Below are 20,722 nucleotides of genomic sequence, written 5' to 3'. Positions count from 1 at the left end.
TATATATCCTCAAGGCTCTATAACACTATCAGTGACTTCAGTTGTGAAAAGGTTATTATTATTATTGTTATTATTATGATTATGAATACGCCATATTTAAAAAAAATCTTTTACTATGCATGTAGTTAACTTTTTGTCTGAAATCTTGTTTAAAAGTTTAATATATTAACTGCTAATAATGAATTTATTTTATTAAGCTATTGAGGAGCTCTCTTGTAAATAATCGAACTCAAGCAGTGGTTTGTCAAGATTTAGGAATGGTAGAATATGCTATTTATCCACATGACAAAGTTGAGCTGAAACCCAAGGATAAAGCAGATCTACTAGAAGGTAGGTTCTTCGTAGTTATTTTCTGTCTTTTACTTATCTGAAGTTTCTTCTAGTTTTAAGACTTGAATACTTATTTATGCTGGTGGTTATATGTATTTGACTATGTACTACTTTGATTTCAGCTTTTCTGGGAGCTTTATATGTTGACAAAGATCTTGGCTACTGCAGAAAGTTCTGTGAGGTTTGTTTCTTCCCAAGGCTACAGGTAAGTACCATTTCTATAGAATGCAAAAATATTTAAATTCTTTTTTTTTTTTTAACCATATGGTTAATATTCTGTTTTCTATTGAAAGTAAAACAAAAGTCCAAGTTTTTTTTTTAATATAAATAAAATTTCAAAGTTTAATAAATCTTTCAAAGTTGCCTAGAACTCTGAAAGTCTGTAAATAGTGTTTGAAAACTACCTTTAAAAGTGACGTTATGCTGAGATCGAATTCATGTTTTTTGTTTCTATGTTAAGTTTGAAGGTTATTTAAAATGTTAACCAGGTATGGTGAATGTTTGAAACAGGTTGTGTAGTTACACATTATTTTGTTATACAATAGGATTTTATCATGAATCAAGACTGGAATGATCCAAAGTCGAAACTTCAGCAATGTTGCCTTACCTTGCGCTCAATGGATGGTGGAGAGCCAGATATTCCAACATATAAGTATGTAAAAGAATTTACTTTTGTTGAAATAACTTTCTTTATAGCCTTCAGAATTTATTTAATGTGTAAATTGTCTTGGTTTCTCTTATGTGTAAAACTTCTTATTAAAATGAAAAGAAATAAAAAAACTAAGTTCCTATGTAAATTACCCCATGTATTTAAATTTTTTTGACTTAAATTTCTTAATGGCATTTGCTCTTTGTAGTCTACTGAAATTCCGGTATGATACAAATATCTTCATGCAGGATAATTCAGCTGTACATGGACAGATGTGGCATGACTTGTGTCACCCTTCCTATCTCTATGCTATATTACAGTGTGTCATGGCATTTTTTTGGAACACCTTTAGTATGGGGGGGGGGGCAACCTTTTGACGACTGGCGGTTGCATTTAAATTAGGCAAAATTAAAGGAGGCTGCATAAGTTGATAAACTTGTAAATTCAACTTTTCTGCAGTTGGTGGCTGTTACTGTTTCTGTACGGTTTTATCACCTCATTGTGGTATGTATATAGAAGTAAGGAAAAAAAAAAGAAAAACATTAAGTAATTAATTTGTTATTTTAAGGTAAGAAGCCACAAAAAATATTTTGTGTTTGTACAAAGGTTCTAATAAGTTGTTAAACAAATGATTTAAATCTACTACTTCTAATGACAATAGTAAAGCAAAAATATTTTTAAATAACTCTTTCTTTTTTTAATAACATTTATTAAGAAATTCATTTGAAAAATAATACTGCAAAAAGAATTAGCTTGCATCAATAATTTGTAAAAGAGTTATAAAATCCAATGCAAAATTGAATGGAGTACTTGTTTTTGTTCCTTGTTAAAAGTAATTTATTTTAGTATTACAAAATTAGTATTGGACTATGCTGACAATTGACGATACATCAACGTGGACATATGTCTTATTTTGAGAATTCAGATTATTTTCAGTGCAACAACTTTAAAATTAATTTTCAAACTGTCACAATCTACATATTTAAATATGAATTAATACAGTAGCTAACTTTTATAAAAGCTGCACAAGAAACTCACAGAGACTGCATAGCCAGAGACGACGATTTTGCTTAAATTTGATATGACAATATAATATTGTTTATGAAAATTGCAGATTATAGCAAAAATTATTGATAATATAGGTGTACCTTATTTTGGTTTGGCAATTGCCATACCTGCGATACTGGTTCTGGCGCCACGGCTTTTAGTCAGAGGAAAGAAATATTACTTGTATATACAGTGGCGGATTTACAAGTTTGGAATTTCATTGCAATGCATTTTGGGAGCCCATTTTGTCTATCCCGGAACTATGTAAAAAATTTATCATGTGCATTTTTGTAACTCCAATGGGACAACTATATCATAGAACCCCTCGCAACTGCAATATGATAAATCCGCCACTATATATATATGCTAGTGGTACCTACACGCGGCTTTGCCCGTAATTGAAAATTAAAAGGTCATTTGGTTTGCCTGTACATTTACAAATAATGGCTAACGAATTTCTCGCCAATTGGCTATGTTCATTCGCTCTCCCATTCCACGTCATGATAATTTCGTAATTTACTCGTCCATCTTATGATAATTTTGCTCCGGAAAATGTTCTTAAAATTGAAATAGAAAAAGAACAAAATTGAATTTTCGAAAAGTCGCTTCGAGGTGCACACCCCCATGCTACAAACTAACTTTGTGCCAAATTTCATGAAAATCGGCCGAACAGTCTAGAAAGATACTACAATTCTGAAAAAGTTGTGAAGGAAAGCGCTGTTTCTGGTAATATTGTTGAAGATTGTTAAAAATTATGTTTTTGGAACTTCAGTGTCAAAAATATGCTGAGAGAGAGTCCCTGCATCTCGGCTCAAGGAGGGGGCGATCGCCCCTCCCTTGTATTCGTCCTTGGTTGATACTAGTGTACACATGATTATATAACTTCAACTCATATCAACTATTCTCTTGAGTTTTGGAAAAATCTGCGCATAAGTGAATCATTATTTTTTATCATGGGGGGGGGGGGGGGAAGGATCATGCTATATGATCATATTTATTTTTTTTATGTCATTTATGTTTTAGAGTGATTGAATGCATGGGCCCTACAAACACACGTGTGTATTCTGTAGCAGTGTATTTTCAAGGCAATCGATTGGCTGTTGGATCTGGACATAGGTAAGAATGAAAACTAAAAACTCAATTTAAACTTCATATCCATTGCATTCAGAATTATACATTTTTATATTTTTGTATCATTTTTACTTAAGAACATCAAAAAAGTCTGTATAATGTAACTCTGGATGCAGGATAACTTGAGTGTCAAAGTTTTGTGGGTATGACAAATTTATGTCTCAATGTCCTTGGTACTTAAGTGAAAGAAAAAAAGGGATGCCTCATCCTAAATGTCTCATTCTATTTTTTGATTTTCATAAACAACTCAGACCACAGTCAACTAGAGGAACTTACTTTTTGTCTTCTCCTTGCATTTAAAACAGCAGTAATTAACAGCAGTAATTTTTTTTTCCATTCTTTCATTCACTTCATATTAAATTTCTACTTAGAAAAAAATTCTTTAAATTAAGACGGAAATTAGTCATGTAATCTTAAATGCACAATCATTATTTGTACTTATTAAATACAGTGATATTTAATGTGCCATATTTTCCTTCATATTATCTGGAAAATATAGGTTGGGCTAAATGCCTTTATTTTTGGTTCTTGAAGGATTTCACCAATGTTGTTTTAAAAAAAAAAAATTGTAACTTACCTTTTGCCATTCCGGGAAAAACCTTGCGCGGGAAATCCCATCCACCTGCCACCGACACTCAAATGTCCGAGTTTGAATCGGAAGTGTTCGGAAAAATATGTGGCACGCTATGATTGGTTGCCGTCATTCGGCAGATGTCGGTAAACTTCCGACAAAGCACATGTCGATCACATGAGAAAACCATGTTGAGGTGTTGAGTGCTGAATGTCAAATTAAATAAGAATTGTGCAACCTGCAAGCTGCGTTTTTTCGGGTTGAGTTGTTCTTGCAATATGCAAATAAGGTAACGTCACATTGTTACGAGCAAGGTCGGATCTGGCTATAAATACTTTGACCGGCCGTAGCTCGATCGGCTACTTTTTCTCTCACTTGTCTCCTCGTCTTGTGTTGTTTGTGTTTGTAAATGTGTTTGTCCATGTCCTCATAAGTTTTGCTACTGGCCTCTCAGGTGAGGTCTGATTTTTTTTCTGAATGGTTCCCTGCTGATGTCTTCAGTTTTGGAAGCACGTGCTGCCATGACGTCCATAAAGGTGAAAAGTTATAATTAAATCTAAGTGGGTCGTTTGGTCTCCGAGGAAAAAGGATCGTGTCCATCTTCGATATTTTTCCCTGATATAGTGAACTTGGCTCATAAGGTGTGAACTGACCAGCTTGCAATTCTGGGGAGATTGCGATGCCGTCCATCTACCTGTGGGAATTCACTATGGAACATCGACAGGACTTTTTGACACCTGCATGGACTTATTGTAAGATCTTTTTAACATAATTTAATTTTTCTTCGGAGGACCAAATTATTGTATTGTAACCATTTTTATATATGTTAAATAAATGTTTTTCAGTGTAAAGAATGATTCATGTTTTATTTTCTTCGGGCAGACCACTCCCTCAAATTTTCAGTTGGAAATGAGTTGCCTAATTTGCAGCTTAGCTGTAGGCTATTAGCTCTATAACCTCAAATTATATCCAACAGGTGGTAGCAGAGCGTGGTTGACCTGCCCGGAGAAAATTGAATCATTTTTTATTATGGAGAAAGATTATAGAAATGTTGAGAAGTTGGGCTCCCATAATTGGGCTACCTGGTCCAAAGATATAAAAATGGTGCTCATAGAAAGGGATTTATGGGAGATTACCCAAAAGAAACCGGGAGGAGAATTAACTAGTGCTGACAGAAAAAGATGTGGCCAAGCTTTAGCCATCATCTATTTAAACTTAGAAAAGGACATAAAAAGGTTAATTGATAATTTGGAAGATCCTAGTGAAGCTTGGAAAGCCCTTAAGACAAATTTTGAACCCCCATCTTTGGCCAGAGTAGCCGCACTATGGGAATCCTACTTCTCTTGCAAAATGCAAGAAGGTGAAACGGTGGGATTATTCGCTGCAAGGTTGGGGGGAATTTTTAACCAATTAGTCGAAAATGGATATATTATGGAAGAAAAACTCAGAACTTTTCAATTGATACGGCATTTACCTCCAAATTTCAGCAGTATTGTTCAAGCCATCTACAGATGGGAAGAAGGGAGATTTACCTTCTCTAAAGTAAGAGACGAACTACTGGCTGAGGAAGGCAGGATTAGGTATTTGGCCGAAGAGCCTAATGTAGAAAATTCGGCAATGTTTTCAAAACCCGGAGACTCCGGAATGGCAAATGGTAGGAGTAAATTTCTTGCTAAAAATAAAGTTTGTTACATTTGTAAAAAGAAAGGGCATATTGCGTCGAGGTGTTGGAGCCATAACAAAGTAAAACAGGATAAAAATTTTAAATTCAAAACCAAAGAAGACCCTCAGGCAGGAATGTTTTGTTCAGTAAATGAAAACGAAATTTCTGCAAACACTACCTACCCAAAATGTGAGGATACATGGCTATTGGATAGCGGCAGTACATCTCATTTTTGTCGAGATAAGTCATTGTTTGCCGAGCTAGAGCCTGTGCAAAACACACAAATGGAGGTAGCTGTAGGAAACGTGAAGAGCCAAGTAGAGGGCATTGGGAAAGTAATTTTTAAAATCAAATCCGATGGAAAATTAGTTACCATCACTCTCAATAATGTTTTCTATGCTCCAACACTGCGACGCAACCTAATTTCTGGTTCTTGTATAGACAGACAGGGCTATAAGCTCAAATGGTTGCCCGGAAAGATCTGTGTTTTTAATCAAGAAAATGTTAAACTATTTACAGCAAATTTAATAAATAAACTTTATCATGTTAAACCAAATTTTTATATTGATTGTGAAAATGTTAATTATACAAAAGTTTTTAAGACCAAGGATCCGTCTGAAGGGGCCAATATGGTCAGTGTTGATATGGAAAAATGGCATAAGAGGTTTTGCCATATAAATATGGAAAGTATCACCAAAAGGAGTAAACTTGGTGCAGTCCAGGGACTAGAGATTAAGAAGGGGCAAAAACCCAATTGTGACCCTTGTCAATTGGGAAAAATGAGGAAGTGCTCGTTTAAATCTATGCCAGAAAGACGTACTAACTCTGCACTTCAATTGCTCTACATGGACCTGATGGGACCCCTTCAGACCGAGTCCTTGGGGGGGAAAGAAATATATTTTTATAATTATAGATGATTTCTCAAGAAAGTCATATGTTTTCTTTTTAAGAGCAAAAAATGAGGCCTTTAATGTTTTTGTAAATTTTTAAAAAAGGACTGAAAGATTCCTGAACTCAAAAATTTTGGCTATCCGTTCCGATAATGGAACAGAATTTGTTAACAAAGATTTTGAGAACTATCTCACCAATCAGGGAATAAAGATAGAGCGGACCAACTCCTACACCCTGCAAATGAACGGGGTAGTAGAAAGATACAATTTAACCATAATGAACGGTGTGAGGTCTATGCTCAATGATTCTGGATTGGGGGATGAGTTTTGGGCTGAAGCCGCTCTTTGTTTTAATTATGTAAGGAATCGGACAGTAATAGGAAATATGGACAAGACCCCTTTTGAACTGTTTTCTGGGCGTAAACCTTCAGTGAGACAGACATCTACGTATTTTTGGGTGTACTGCCTATGTAGGTCAGCCTAAGTCTAAACTAAAAAAGTTAGATATGAGGGTTACCAAGGGGATCATGGTCGGATACGCCTTACGTACCAAAGGGTACAGAATCTGGGATCCTGAAACCAGAACAGTCACAGAGACTATTAACGTAAAATTCAATGAAAATGAAAAATGGGGGGAATTAAAAGTCCAAAATAAAAATGAGAGAAAATTTAACTTTATCAGGCCTATGAGTGAAGTTCAACTTGAACAGGAAATCCAGGAGAGCGTTGAGCAGACTCCCTGTGAAAAAATTAAATGGGTTAGAGAAGCCAAAAAGAGAAAGACCGGGGACAGGACTGATATTTATTATACAATTGCCGGTAAAAATAAAGTAAGATTAAATTCACTAAAACAGATCTTAAAATATTGTAGTAAATAAAATAGAGTATAAACCAAAACTTTTTGACTTTTCAACTAAAAATCCAACAGTAGGGGAAATCTGTGACGAGAGTTCGGGGGAAGGTGAAGAAGCAAGTTTAGTGGAAATTTCTATACCGAATTCGTATAGGCAATGTATCGCTACCCCCGAGGTGGACAACTGGAAACTGGCCATGGAGTCTGAATTAGATGTCATTAACCAAAGAGAGGTGTGGGACCTTGTACCCCCACCAGAGGGGAAACCAATTTTGGGAAATAGGTGGGTCTACGACCTCAAGGTAAATGACAGGAGTGAAATTGTAAGATACAAGGCCAGATTGGTTGTGAGGGGGGACCGTCAGTCAATTGAGTCATATTCTGAAGTTTTTAGCCCAGTAATTGAGTTTTCACTTGTGAGAGTTTTCTTTTCTATTTTTATATGTCTTTTAAAATGGTGTCACTCACAAATTGATGTAAAAAATGCTTACCTATATGCTGATTTAGAGGAACAAATCTACATGAGACAACCAGAGGGTTTTGTCAGTAAAAGCCACCCTAATTTTGTCTGTAAATTGAAGTCTCTCTATGGACTACACCAGTCCAGAAGAAACTGGTTCTTAGAAATAGACAGTGTTCTTCGTGGTTTTGGTTTTCAAAAATTAAAAGGATGTAATTGTGTATATCATAGAGACAAAAACACTTTTCTTCTTATTTATGTAGATGATATAATAATTCTAGCAAAAAATGAAAATTTAATTAAAAGGTAATTAATGAAATTAAAAGTATGTATGATATTAAAGAAATGGAGAAAACCAGAAAGCTACTGGGGATTGAATTTGTGGAAGATAAAAATAATCTTTTTATTCACCAAAGCTCTTACATTTCGAAGGTCTTGGGGTTATTCTCTGATTACTATGTGCCAAATTCAACCCTCCCAATCTCAAAGGGTACAGTTTTGTTGAAAGACGACTGCCCGAAAACTGAGGAAGAAAAAAGGGAAGCAGAAAAGCTCCCATACAGAAATTTGTTGGGTTGTATGGCATACATAGCGGGAAAGACCCGGCCTGACATCTCTTATGCGGTGAACATTTTTTCCCAATTTCAAGCATATCCCGGAAGGAAGCATTGGGATTTTCTATTAAGATTGCTAGGATATTTAAAGTATACAATATCATACAAACTAAATTTAAGTTCAATCAGTAGTGTAGATCTACGGGCATTTTCCCGACTCCGATTACGCCGCTAATCGGGAAGATAGAGTCTCAATGGGTGGATCAATTTTGTGTAATTGATCGGGTCCCAATTAATTGGAGGACATTTAAACATAAATGTGTTGCGTTATCCACAATGGGAAGCAGAATATATTTCACTTGGTGAAACTGCAAAAGAAATGGTCTGGCTGAAGAGGATAATTACAGAAATAAGTGAATTAAATATTGAAAACCTCCAGCTTAGGGATACAGTCATTTATTGTGATAACACTGCAACAATTGATTTTTCTAAGTCTCCCATTGAGAATTCCCGTACAAAACACATTGATGTAAGGTACCATTTTTTAAGAAATTTAATTGAGCAAAAGATTTTTTTGATTAAATATGTGAGGACAAATGTAAACATCGCGGACATTTTCACTAAACCCCTATCTAAGAATTGTTTAAATAAGCTTTGTAAAATTATATTTAATTGGGATTAACTTAAAAGAGGGGGACATATCAAATTTTTGAACTATTTTTCAAATGTATCTTTTGTAAATATAATATGAATGTAGTTAAATGTTTTTTAATGTATATAAATGTGGTTTTTGATGAAATTCCTTCAAGAGGGGGGAACTTGTTGGGCTAAATGCCTTTATTTTTTGGTTCTTGAAGGATTTCACCAATATTGTTTAAAAAAAAAAAAATTGTAACTTACCTTTTGCCATTCCGGGAAAAACCTTGCACGGGAAATCCCATCCACCTGCCACCGACACTCAAATGTCCGAGTTTTGAATCGGAAGTGTTCGGAAAAATATGTGGCACGCTATGATTGGTTGCCGTCATTCGGCAGATGTCGGTAAACTTCCGACAAAGCACATGTCGATCACATGAGAAAACCATGTTGAGGTGTTGAGTGCTGAATGTCAAATTAAATAAGAATTGTGCAACCTGCAAGCTGCGTTTTTTCGGGTTGAGTTGTTCTTGCAATATGCAAATAAGGTAACGTCACATTGTTACGAGCAAGGTCGGATCTGGCTATAAATACTTTGACCGGGCCGTAGCTCGATCGGCTACTTTTTCTCTCACTTGTCTCCTCGTCTTGTGTTGTTTGTGTGTTGTAAATGTGTTTGTCCATGTCCCTCATAAGTTTTGCTACTGGCCTCTCAGGTGAGGTCTGATTTTTTTCTGAATGATTCGCTGCTGATGTCTTCAGTTTTGGAAGCGCGTGCTGCCATGACGTCCATAAAAGTGAAAAGTTATAGTTAAATCTAAGTGGGTCGTTTGGTCTCCGAGGAAAAAGGATCGTGTCCATCTTCGATATTTTCCCCTGATATGGTGAACTTGGCTCATAAGGTGTGAACTGACCAGCTTGCAATTCTGGGGAGATTGCGATGCCGTCCATCTATCTACCTGTGGGAATTCACTATGGAACATCGACAGGACTTTTTGACACCTGCATGGACTTATTGTAAGATCTTTTTAACATAGTTTAATTTTTCTTCGGAGGACCAAATTATTGTATTGTAACCATTTTTATATATGTTAAATAAATGTTTTTCAGTGTAAAGAATGATTCATGTTTTATTTTCTTCGGGCAGACCACTCCCTCAAATTTTCAGTTGGAAATGAGTTGCCTAATTTTCAGCTTAGCTGTAGGCTATTAGCTCTATAACCTCAAATTATATCCAACAATATATAAAACTAATGAGATGCGCAAGAGCTTTTGAAAAAATTTCCCTTTTTTTGTGTTTATTAAAATTATGTTTTTTTGTAAACTTCTTTTCTTTTTTTTTCAAAAACGAAAATAGAAAACCTTGCATTTGCTGACCATTAGAAACATATGAATTTTTTAGGGAACCAGTGAGGCTCCCCCCCCCCTTTATTCATTTAGCAGAGAAAAAAAAAAGACTTTCATTTTGTGGAATCGTTAAACACTTGTGAAAAATATTTGCGAATGGCTGATTTTTCCCCCCTTTCTTCACGAAATAAAAATAATAATAAATAAATTAATAAATATTTAAATGAAACCTTTTACTTGATGTTAAAAATATATTACAAAAAATAAGGTAAAAATCTACTGCAAAAAAAAAATAAATAAATAAATAAATAAATAAAAATAAATGCTAAGAATAAGATAAGTATTTACTGTAATAATTAATATCAGAAATAATAAACATTGCTGAAAAATCATAGAAACCAATGAAAACTAAGCACAAAACTGAAGTAAAAGATGTATAAGATATTATTATTATAGTAATTCTTTTTTTTTTTTGAGCAAAGAATTTTTTTGACGTGAACAGGTAGAAATCTCTGTGAAATAGTCAAATTATTCAGCGAACCAGTGCCGGTTCACCAGTTGTGAATCGCTGGTATAGGCAAGGAAGAAGCAGGCTCTATTTGCACTAGACTAAGTCTTTTGTAGCTTGGAATGTAAATAACTAGCATACTATAATCACGATTTCCAGAAGAAATCATTTTTAGGATTAATTTTCATTATACCTTAAAAAATTATGACTTTTTTATGTTTCTTATTTAGTTGCGAAAACTGCACGCTGAATCAAAACAACTTCGTTTTTAGACATTGTATTATTTTCTTACTATAAAAAGGTTTTTAGTTCTTCAGGCGGATTTTCAAACCTGCAGATTATATGCTGCTGCATATGATATACCAGAAAATATGTTAATTGTTGTACAATGGCTTATTTTTCTAAAATTTCTGTTACCTTTTTAATTTTTAGCATTCAGCAAGCTGAAATGGATGCAGCTAGTAATGCTTTACAGAAATCTAAAGGTAAATATATTTTCAAAGATATATGTAACATTAATATAGAAGAGAAGATCAGTTAGAGGCTGAGCTATCTGAGCTGGTCCTGTCAATTCATTAACCCACAATGCAGCTCAATTAATCTCTGAGAGCTATTTATTCCAATGTTGCAACACTTTTCAGAGCGCAAATGTTGCAATACTAAACGTCAGGACTTGTGATTGCAATACCAGTATACGAAATACTAGTATTTGGAGCTATTTTGCAATTTTGTAATGCCAGTATTTGCTGGGCTGGGGTACCAGTAATTTCGGTATTATCTAAAAATAATAAATGGTTTTTAATTAAAGAGTTTTAAATTTAATAAGTAGATATGTACTGTTAGTTTATGTATAAGTTTCCTTTTCAATGAGATACAGTACCAAAATCAATCTGTTGAAGTAAAAATTTGGCTTCAAAAGCACAAATTTGTAGAATGTCAATCAGGGTTGGCAAAAACCCAGTTTTTTTTTAAAAGCCCATGAACCCAGGGTTTTTTAAATAAAACCCAAAAAAACCCAACTAAAGCTGGGTTTTTTAACAGAAATGTGGTTTCTTTTGTCTTTTCTTAGGGAAAATGTAGGGTACTTGTGGCATATTGTAGCGTAAGTATATGGACAAAGCAAAAAAATTCTCTTGGGGTAAAAAAAGCTGGAAAACTCAGCGTTTTCTGAAGAAAAGTAAAAAAGACGACAAAACCCAACAATGGTGAAGTTTCAGATTTTTTAATTTCCATGATTACCAACAGTTAAGGCAAAGTTACTTCTCGTGTGATAAAATCTCTTGTTCGTTTGTTCGTTTTAAATTACTACATTTTTTTTTTTTTTTTTTGCATTTTACTTTATTGTATTTCATTTTATTATGCAAAACTACTGTAGAACCTCAAGCAGTTTAAATCCCTTTTTACTGAATTCCAGCATAATCAAGACATTTCTTTGAATTTTATGTTGCCTGTTTTTCTATTTCTGTGTACAGAGTAAGAAAAATTAAACTTTTTTGTAAGATAATGAAAATACTGTACATCTTATTCTGTTTGACTGTTCCTAAAACCTGTTAATTTCTACAAAATATGCCTTGTTTATTCGAGATTTGTGACATGTTAGTTTCCAGAAAATATTTCACACGAAAGCCTTTTGGCTAGAGTAGTTTCCTCTGTACAATCTACTAATATTGAGAAAATCAGACGTGACAAGACTTAGTCAAGATAATTTGAGTTATTTATTGACCAGTTAAAGAAAAAAGTTAAATACATTTATTTAAAATCTTTGAAGTATTTTTTTAATGCTGTTAAGAGTGAAGAAATACTATTAAAGTTCAAAATTCATTTTTTATGTCCATTGGCTGCGGTGAAGAACAAATAAATAAGAAGTTTAAATTGTGAAAGTGTTTAAATTAATTAATTTTTTTAAAAACTTCTTGGAAAATTTAAAAAAATCCAAAAGTGGGCTAAATAATGGGTTTTTTCAAAAAAAACCATTGGGTCCAATCCGGCCAACCCTGATGTCAATGAGTAAAAGTAGCGGAAAGATTACAAAATGATATTTTCATCACTAGATGGTGTGATAAATCGTACTTTCATTAGTTCATGTGAACCACATATTTATTTTCTCCATTTCCTAGACTTGCCTTGTTGTAAAAATTAATTTTAAGTGTAATTAAGTGTTTGAATTTATGTGTTGTGCAATGAACAACTTATTCTAACCATCAATTGCAGCAATTCTTTATGATACATATATATTTTAATTTTTGTCTCAACTGTACTGAATTTTGAGAAAAACTTTTTCTTGTTAGTACAGTCTGAATCCGATTTAACAAACCTCTATTTGACGAATTTCACGATTTAGCGAATTCCCTCCCCCCCCCCCCGACTAAAATGAAGGCAAAAACCCCTATTTAACAAATAATAATCCTCAAAATAACGAATTTTTTAACAGCTCTCCCAAAAATTTTTTTGTTAATTTGAGTTAGGAAATATTGGATTGTTTTCTTAATGTTTCATCTATATTGTCCGAAGCTGAAAAAGACTTTTTTTTTTTGGAACCAGCAATTTTTGACGGGCGAAGGTGAGGGGGCAACCAACGAATAGTGCTTCTAATGCTGAAAGCGATAGTGAAACTCCCAAAAACTGTTACTTTTTTAAATGCTCTACGTTGCCTGGAAGCTGTTAAAACATATCTTGTGCAGCAGGCTTGAAAAGGCACAGTATTTTTTCTCCATAAAGTCGAAAGAGAACTATTTTGAGTCAAGTATCAAGGAAATTGTCCAAACATATTACTCGGGAGTTTTAAATTTCAAATTAACTAGTGTGTAATAAGTCGTGGAATGCTGAATAAAAGGTGTAAACTTTCTAATTATGGATATTTTTGCGCAGTTGCTTATTGGGGTTTTAGATAAGGTAAGTGCTTTTTTTTTTATAAAAATTTATCACCCCGATATTACGAATAACCCCGGCTTAATGTATGAAAGTTTCGGTTCGGATGAATTCATTAAATCGGGGTCCGACTCTATAACAAACAGTAATTTGTTGTCACTGGCTGTTCTGTCTCGCTATTCAGTTTTACACTAAGCGAGATAATATTTATAATGCCTTAAACATTAGAATTAAGGCATAATCAGTTGGAACATATTTTCAGATATTTACATAATTGCAAATATTTTCAAAAAAAAAAAAACATTCATTGTAAATTTCAAACTAAAGGGTTAAAAAAAGCAAGCACAAACCTACTGTTTGACCATGGATTGTATGGAAAGGCAAACATCCGTTTTACAGGCGGAATGGACGCATCTATAAGTTTTTAGGGATGTCAGCTTTTGCGGATGTATGTTAGCCTCTCAATTAAGCATAGTCGCATTCAAATGAGCGGAACACGGGCATCAAATTCTTACTTTTCCTCCTCATTCAGATAGACCTGGTCTTAACTGGACGTTTGCCAATTCCATACAATCCATGGTTGAACAGTATTCTGACCAAGAGGAAATCATTGAAGATAGTGCTTGTGCTGGAAAAGAATTGTCGCTTGAAGAACAGTTAAAATTAGCTATAAATAATAATGATTAAAAAAATGTAGCCAAGAAGCACACACTCTCACGAAATGATTTTTTCAAAACCAACAAGTTAAAGGCCGAATTATTTGAAAATGAAGGATTTACAAGCAACTACAGAAGGTGTATTGCGTATTATTAACAGTACCATCGACCTGCGCAAATTCGGGTAGAATATTTTCAACTGCAGGCAATTTGTTCAATAAAATGAGTTCCAGGCTTAGTGAAAATTAAATACAGTGGCTCCCAAAAGTGTTCGTACACTTTGAAATTTTTTAGTAAAACCAAAATAACGTGAAACTGAATTCGAATATGAAGTCCAATTTTTTTTCATATCATTGCTATGTCATTCTAAATAAACCCTGTATTCTTTTCGAAATAGGTCAAAAAACGAAGAGACAGAGAAATTATATGCCACAAAAGTCATCGTACACTCAAATATTTTCGAATAAATTCATGATTAAAATTTTCATATGTCGTTTTTTTTATTATTTTTGCATTGTGTTGACTCTTAAAAGTCATTTGGCTTTACTTTTTTGTTTATTTATTCCTTAATACTGTGCTTATTACTTTAAAATGGCTGGTATTTGTAAAAAAACACAAACACCATTCGAAATTTGAATTTTTTCCTCACAGTAGCAGAAAATTGGTTTGAAATGTCTCTAAATTAGTTAATTTATTCCATTCTATATTAAAGTGCTTGATAAAATGCTTTAAAGAAAATAATCGGACCGAAAACAAGGTAAGAAAAGGTCAACAGGCAATATTGACAAAGCGTGATCGGAGATTTACAGTTAAAAAATTACGAAAAAGACACATTTGAGTGCAGTAAAAGTTTCTGCAGAGTTAAATGAAAATTTTTACATTTAATTTTAACCTAAAATTGCTCGCCAAGTTCTCTCATTAGCTGGATTAAATGGGACCTCTTCCCGCAGAAATTTTCTTGGCCGTGCGAAAAACAGAAAGCTTACGCTTTTCGTCGCAAAATCAATGATAAATAAGCTCAAAACGTTTTGGAATTACATCTTACTTACAGATAAAAATGAATTCAACATTTTTGGTTAAATTTTTGTATAATTGTAAATAGAAGAAAAAAATTAAGAACTTAGTTGAACCAGTTAATCAGGATGGTGAAGGCGTTCTTGTGTGAGGATGCATATCAGCACCAGGACTTGGTAGTTTGGAATTTTTTGCTGAAATAATAAATCATGCTGTTCATTTGAATATTTTAAAAACCAATTTTAAACTATTAGCCCAAAATTTGGTTAATCGGAAGCAACTTTGTTTTGTACCAACATAACGATAAAGAAACACACGTTTGCGCTTGGTGCCTCAAAAATTGTCCTAAAGCTTAGAAATACCTCCTCAATCGCCAGATTTAAACTTAATGGAATATATTAGGAGATATCTGGTGGATAGATTACGAAAATACGGCCTTGAAACGAAAATAGAGCTAGAAACAATAAGACTCAAAGTGTGGTTGAACACTTACTCAGAAATTACGCAAAAAAAAAGAAAGAAAAAAGAATGAAATCTATTCCAAGACGTTTAAAAGGTGTTATTGATACTGCATGATATTCTAGTAAATAATAACTTAATAAAAAGTTAAATTGTTCAATAATTAGTGATGTGGATCGGGTAAATACCCAGCGGGTAGGTAAATATTTTTTGGGTATTTACCCAAGGCCTGGGTAAATACCCAAAAACTGGGTATTTAATAAAAAATGCAAAAAAGCGAATGAGAATTTTTTTTTTAAAATCTAAATATGAAATAATTGGTAAAACTGATATATACATATGTATTACACAGTTTATAATATTTTTTATTGGAAGACTTGATGAAATCATGAAAGAAACATATCGTGAACCAAAGAACCTTTCTTTTCAATGTCATAATTGGAGAAGTATAAGTAATTCATTATGAACTTCAGGATTTCAAAATCACAATCTAGGTTAGTCATATCCGAAATGAAAAAAAAGGAAGCATGAGGGATGTTTGGAAGAATAAACTGAGAAGTTATTAAGAAACTATGGTGTTATTTATTTTATTGATATTTAAGTGATATCATGGAAAATGTAGAAACAGTTTTCACATTAATAAACAAAAAAAAAAAAAAAGCAAAATTTTCTTTTCTGTTGCCTTGCTCATTTGCATTTGCTTCCCTGTAGGGTGGGAAGGTAAATATTTTTTTGGGTATTTATCCGAAGGCAGGGTAAATCCCCTAGTAATTGCGCATTTTGCAAAAAAATTTTAGGTAGTATTAAAAGGTGACTATTATCTTTTTTAAACATAAACCCTAAAATAAAAGATTAAAAATTTTAAATGTTTATGTATATTATGTGTGTGTGTATATATATATGTGTGTGTGATACAGAATACACCTGAACAATTGAACTAAGTTTGGAGGAAATTTCTGCATAAGATATAGGTAAATAAATTGTAATAATAAATTGAGCGACATTTCGTTACATTTTGATGTCATGCAGGGACATATTACTGGGTTATAAAAGACTAGGACCTTAAAAAAATGATGTTTGCTTTTTTTTTGTAACCAGTTAAGCTTTTTTCTTTTTGTAGAATGGCTTTTTATATCTGAAATTTTTCTATCAACATTGATTAGGCACATCCAACACATTTAATGTGAATATCATATTAGATTGCTAAGCTGTTTCACACAATAATTCTTTAAATATGTGTTCAAAATACAATTTTTGGGCAAAAATTTATTGTTTTGTATATGGTTGGTTGTATATATACATAATGGAATACATACAGAAAAGTATTTTAGATGAATATAAATTTTTGAAATAAATACCCGGGTATTTACCCGGGTATATACCCTGGGTATTTACCCCTAAAAATAAATACCCGGGTATTTTACATCACTATCAATAATATATAGACATTTTTTAAAGTGTACGAAGACTTCTGTGAGATAAAATTTCCGGCACTTTTCGGTTTTTGATTTAAAAAAAAAAAGTTTTAATATTTTTTTAAAAGCTTTTATGCCGTTTTGTTGAAAATTGATCATAGATCTTATAATTAAATACCTATTCCGAAATATTAATTCTAACCAATGGATGGGGCCCTATTTCATTGAAAGTCGTAGGTGTATGAACACTTTTGGGAGCCACTGTAGATGCATTGTCTTTCTTTGCTATTATTGATTTTTATTATGATATTTGCATCTCTATTTTATATTTGTTCACAATAAGTAAATAATGCACTTTTTGAACAAAATGATAAAATATGGCAACGAAACATGATGTTCTTGAACGTTTCTTGGAAAATTTCTAATACCGGTATTCCGGTTCCATGTTAAAAAAAAAACTGAATACCGGTATTGCAATTTCGGTCCAGTATTGCAATCTCTAGTCGGGACACACATGCAGCTAAACATTGAAATATGATTAAGTGCAACTGAACAGGTAAGGAAACTAATATCATATATCCAGTCAAAGCTTGGAGATAAGCTATGATTTCTTCTAATGGTTTACAGATAGGGTTACCATAATTTAGTCAGGTAAAATCTGGACACCTTTATTGTATTTGAGGGATAAAAGTGAGGAATTTGCCTAACATTTCGCTGCTTGATATTTGTTCACATTTGGCTAGATATTTTTTTTTGTCTCTTTTTACATTTAATAAAGCTTCATATAATTTTTAAACAGTGCATTCATGATTTACACAGAGTAATGTAAAAAAGCAAAAATATTTTTAAAAAATGAGAATAATGTTTTGTAAATAGTTTAATATTGAAATAAAAATAATCAACAGTTAAAATATGACTTATTAAGAAGTTGACTGATAGACTTTTGTGCAGAAACAAATATGGAGTACAATACATTTTTCACTCAGAAACAGGATTTTTAATAACCTTGAAACATACTTCTCAGTGTTGTTCCTTCCCTAATTTGTGACTATTTAGGTACTAGATGATTAGTCCCACCAAGCAATATAACTTAAGGAATAAAAGAGAATAAAAATTGAAACAATATTATATTAGAAATCATTAAGGTTTGGCACTGGCTATCATAAATTTAGGAAAAATCACAAAAATAGCAAGTAATAAAGGGCGGCATTTTTAAGAAGGTTAGTCACGTCATAGGAGAAATGTATCATAATTCTTTAAAAATATGTTTCAAACAGTGCAAAAAGCACAATATATATTTGTTTTTATAGTTTTATATGCACAAAATGAATTTCAAATAAAATCAAAGTATATTACTTATTTTCTAATTCATCGAATACATGTTACAAGTTTTGTGAAGAATAGCTATTAGTTTATATTGCTGGCTGTTTCATATTCCTAATAAACGAGTGTCTTTTGTCTTTGCTGTGAACATTTTTTAATGTTAATGTAAGAAAAGTTGCATTTAAATCAATAAATCAGTTTTGAAAATTATTTCAATTATGATAAACAGACATCCTATTTATTTTAACTATGCATTAAAATGTGCAACAATATACATATTAGTGGGCTTTTATACAATAGTTTTGGACAGCTCTATGGTGGTTAAATCCAGTTTTGACCTGTTTTTGCCAGTGGCATGGCCAAAATGGGTTTTGTCAGGGCAAAACTACAAGCCTGGATTTCTTCCAATGCTTTTGTTCCAAATTTATCACGTGACTTGGGGTCCATGAATGACCTTCATGAATGAAAGTCTACTTTCCCTCCATGTTATCTCTTCTCAATGATAATAACCCTGCTTAAAGAGTACTTATTATAAACTCTGTGTAGAGTCAAACACACTTATGATTTTTAAATCAGTGAAAAGTAATTTCTAAATTTGATGTTCATTGAACAACACAATGACATAAGTTCATGGAATTTAAATTTAAAACTGAGCCTTTTAAATGTGCCAGCACTTTGTTTATCTGCAAGTTCATATTCAATATTCAACAGTAAAAATATTTATAATAAAAAATTAAACTTAATATGTTTTAATCTACCAGCATTGCAAATTTTGCAATTAAAATACCAATTTATATCTTTTATCTCTTTTATGCAGAAAAAAGCATCTACTAATAGCTGTTTTTGTGTTTCTTGTTCAATTTTTTTCTTTGATGCACCAACCACCTATCTTCAGCCGTTTGTATTAAAAATCCGGTTACGGCTATATAGCATAATACATTCATAGAACACTTGATTCATTTCAAATTTTATTTCTCTACCGATCATTTTTCAATGCAATGCTTTCCTTTTGTTTCTCTTGTAAACCTTTACTTAAAAAATGCATTGTTTTTACATCTGCTTTCTACCTATCACAATTAGCACTGCTTTGTAATTGTAAGTCCTAAAATGTCATAACTGTTACAAAAAATTTAAACCTTAAATCAGCTTCATGCATTGTTACTTTTAAGTCGTAGTGTTGTGTAATTACAAAAAATTAAACTAAAAATCAGCAGTAGTATGGTTTACTTATTTTTGCTTTAACTAGCTGTAGTTGCATTTAGCTTGAGTAATCACTAAAATATTGTGTAAATTGAAAAAGTTATGTATTAGATGGTTTTGTGTCTTCTTTTTTTGTTTCGTTTTTAGTTTTGTTAAAGCATATTTTGATGACTTTTGTAGATCTGTTTCCTCAGTTAAAACATCAGCAAAGAACCATTGAGAGAAGCTTGGGACCCCGAAAGAAAACATCCAGTTCTTCAAGACAAAAGCCTAAATCATGAGCTTAAGTTATACCGAACATAAACTCAGTATTATACTTAACATATATAACATGCATAAGACATGTAAGATGAGTTTAAAATAATGATGAATGCATTATTATGTATTTCTGTGATATGTTTTGAAATTAAATATCTAGATTTTTGAATAGCTTATATGGTTCAGACCATCCAATTGAGGTAAAATATACTTAATTATGCTTTGTTTTGTTGATGCATTAAGACAATTATAAATATGAAATGTGCAATTATTTATAATCTCAGTTTATGCAGAAGTCAGTTTCATTGCATCTGTACACAATACCTATTTTAAAATATACTTTCCGCTTTTTTTATGCTGCCATTTTTTCCCCTCAAGACATTGTCAGCAATATTACATTATTTGTATTTTTGCAATTTATAATTTGATCAAATATTTGTTACTATTTCAAAAAAGTACACCCCAATAATTTAAACACATCTTTTTTTTTTTAATGATCAATTTTGTGGAAACTTTCTCATTTATATTACACTAGCAAAAATACCCGGCGTTGCCTGGGTCAGTAATAATTATGAGAAACAATCGTTACTTGCCCTTGTTTTCTGTTTTAAGCGAAAGAATTTAAATCAAACCTTTTTGACGTGATTAAAAATCGAGCTTCTTCCTTACTCATTAAACTAAAATAGCAATAAGTATAAAGAATAAAATAGTATTCAATTAGAAAATTAGAAACGAAAGCACGACATTTAAGCATATACAAATTTGAAGAATTTCCGAAATATGAAGTTAAACTTTACATGTTTAAAAAGATTTATCTGTCAGTACTTTTTTTTTTAAATCTAAAACCTTCTCTGTATGGCTATTGATGTACGAACTGTTTTAAAAAATGT

The 20,722-nt window shown here is 32.4% G+C and overlaps 1 protein-coding gene across 1 annotated transcript in view; it reads left to right on the top strand.

Moving 5' to 3' along the window:
* The window catches only part of LOC129223399 (ribonuclease 3-like), a 98,306-nt gene extending 78,346 nt beyond the window's left edge, over window positions 1-19,960 (top strand). The window contains exons 17-22 of the mRNA XM_054857994.1: window positions 198-330; window positions 453-535; window positions 876-982; window positions 3,050-3,142; window positions 11,072-11,124; window positions 19,755-19,960. Coding sequence (XP_054713969.1) covers window positions 198-330; window positions 453-535; window positions 876-982; window positions 3,050-3,142; window positions 11,072-11,124; window positions 19,755-19,855 — 570 coding nt within the window. The 3' untranslated portion in view covers window positions 19,856-19,960. The remainder of the gene's footprint in view (window positions 1-197; window positions 331-452; window positions 536-875; window positions 983-3,049; window positions 3,143-11,071; window positions 11,125-19,754) is intronic.
* The last annotated feature ends 762 nt before the right edge of the window (window positions 19,961-20,722 follow it).

Source organism: Uloborus diversus, chromosome 5 (genome assembly GCF_026930045.1).
Source record: "Uloborus diversus isolate 005 chromosome 5, Udiv.v.3.1, whole genome shotgun sequence".
Taxonomy (NCBI): domain Eukaryota; kingdom Metazoa; phylum Arthropoda; class Arachnida; order Araneae; family Uloboridae; genus Uloborus; species Uloborus diversus.
The sequence above is the reverse complement of the archived record's forward strand: the minus strand, read 5'-3'. Positions and strand labels throughout refer to the sequence as shown.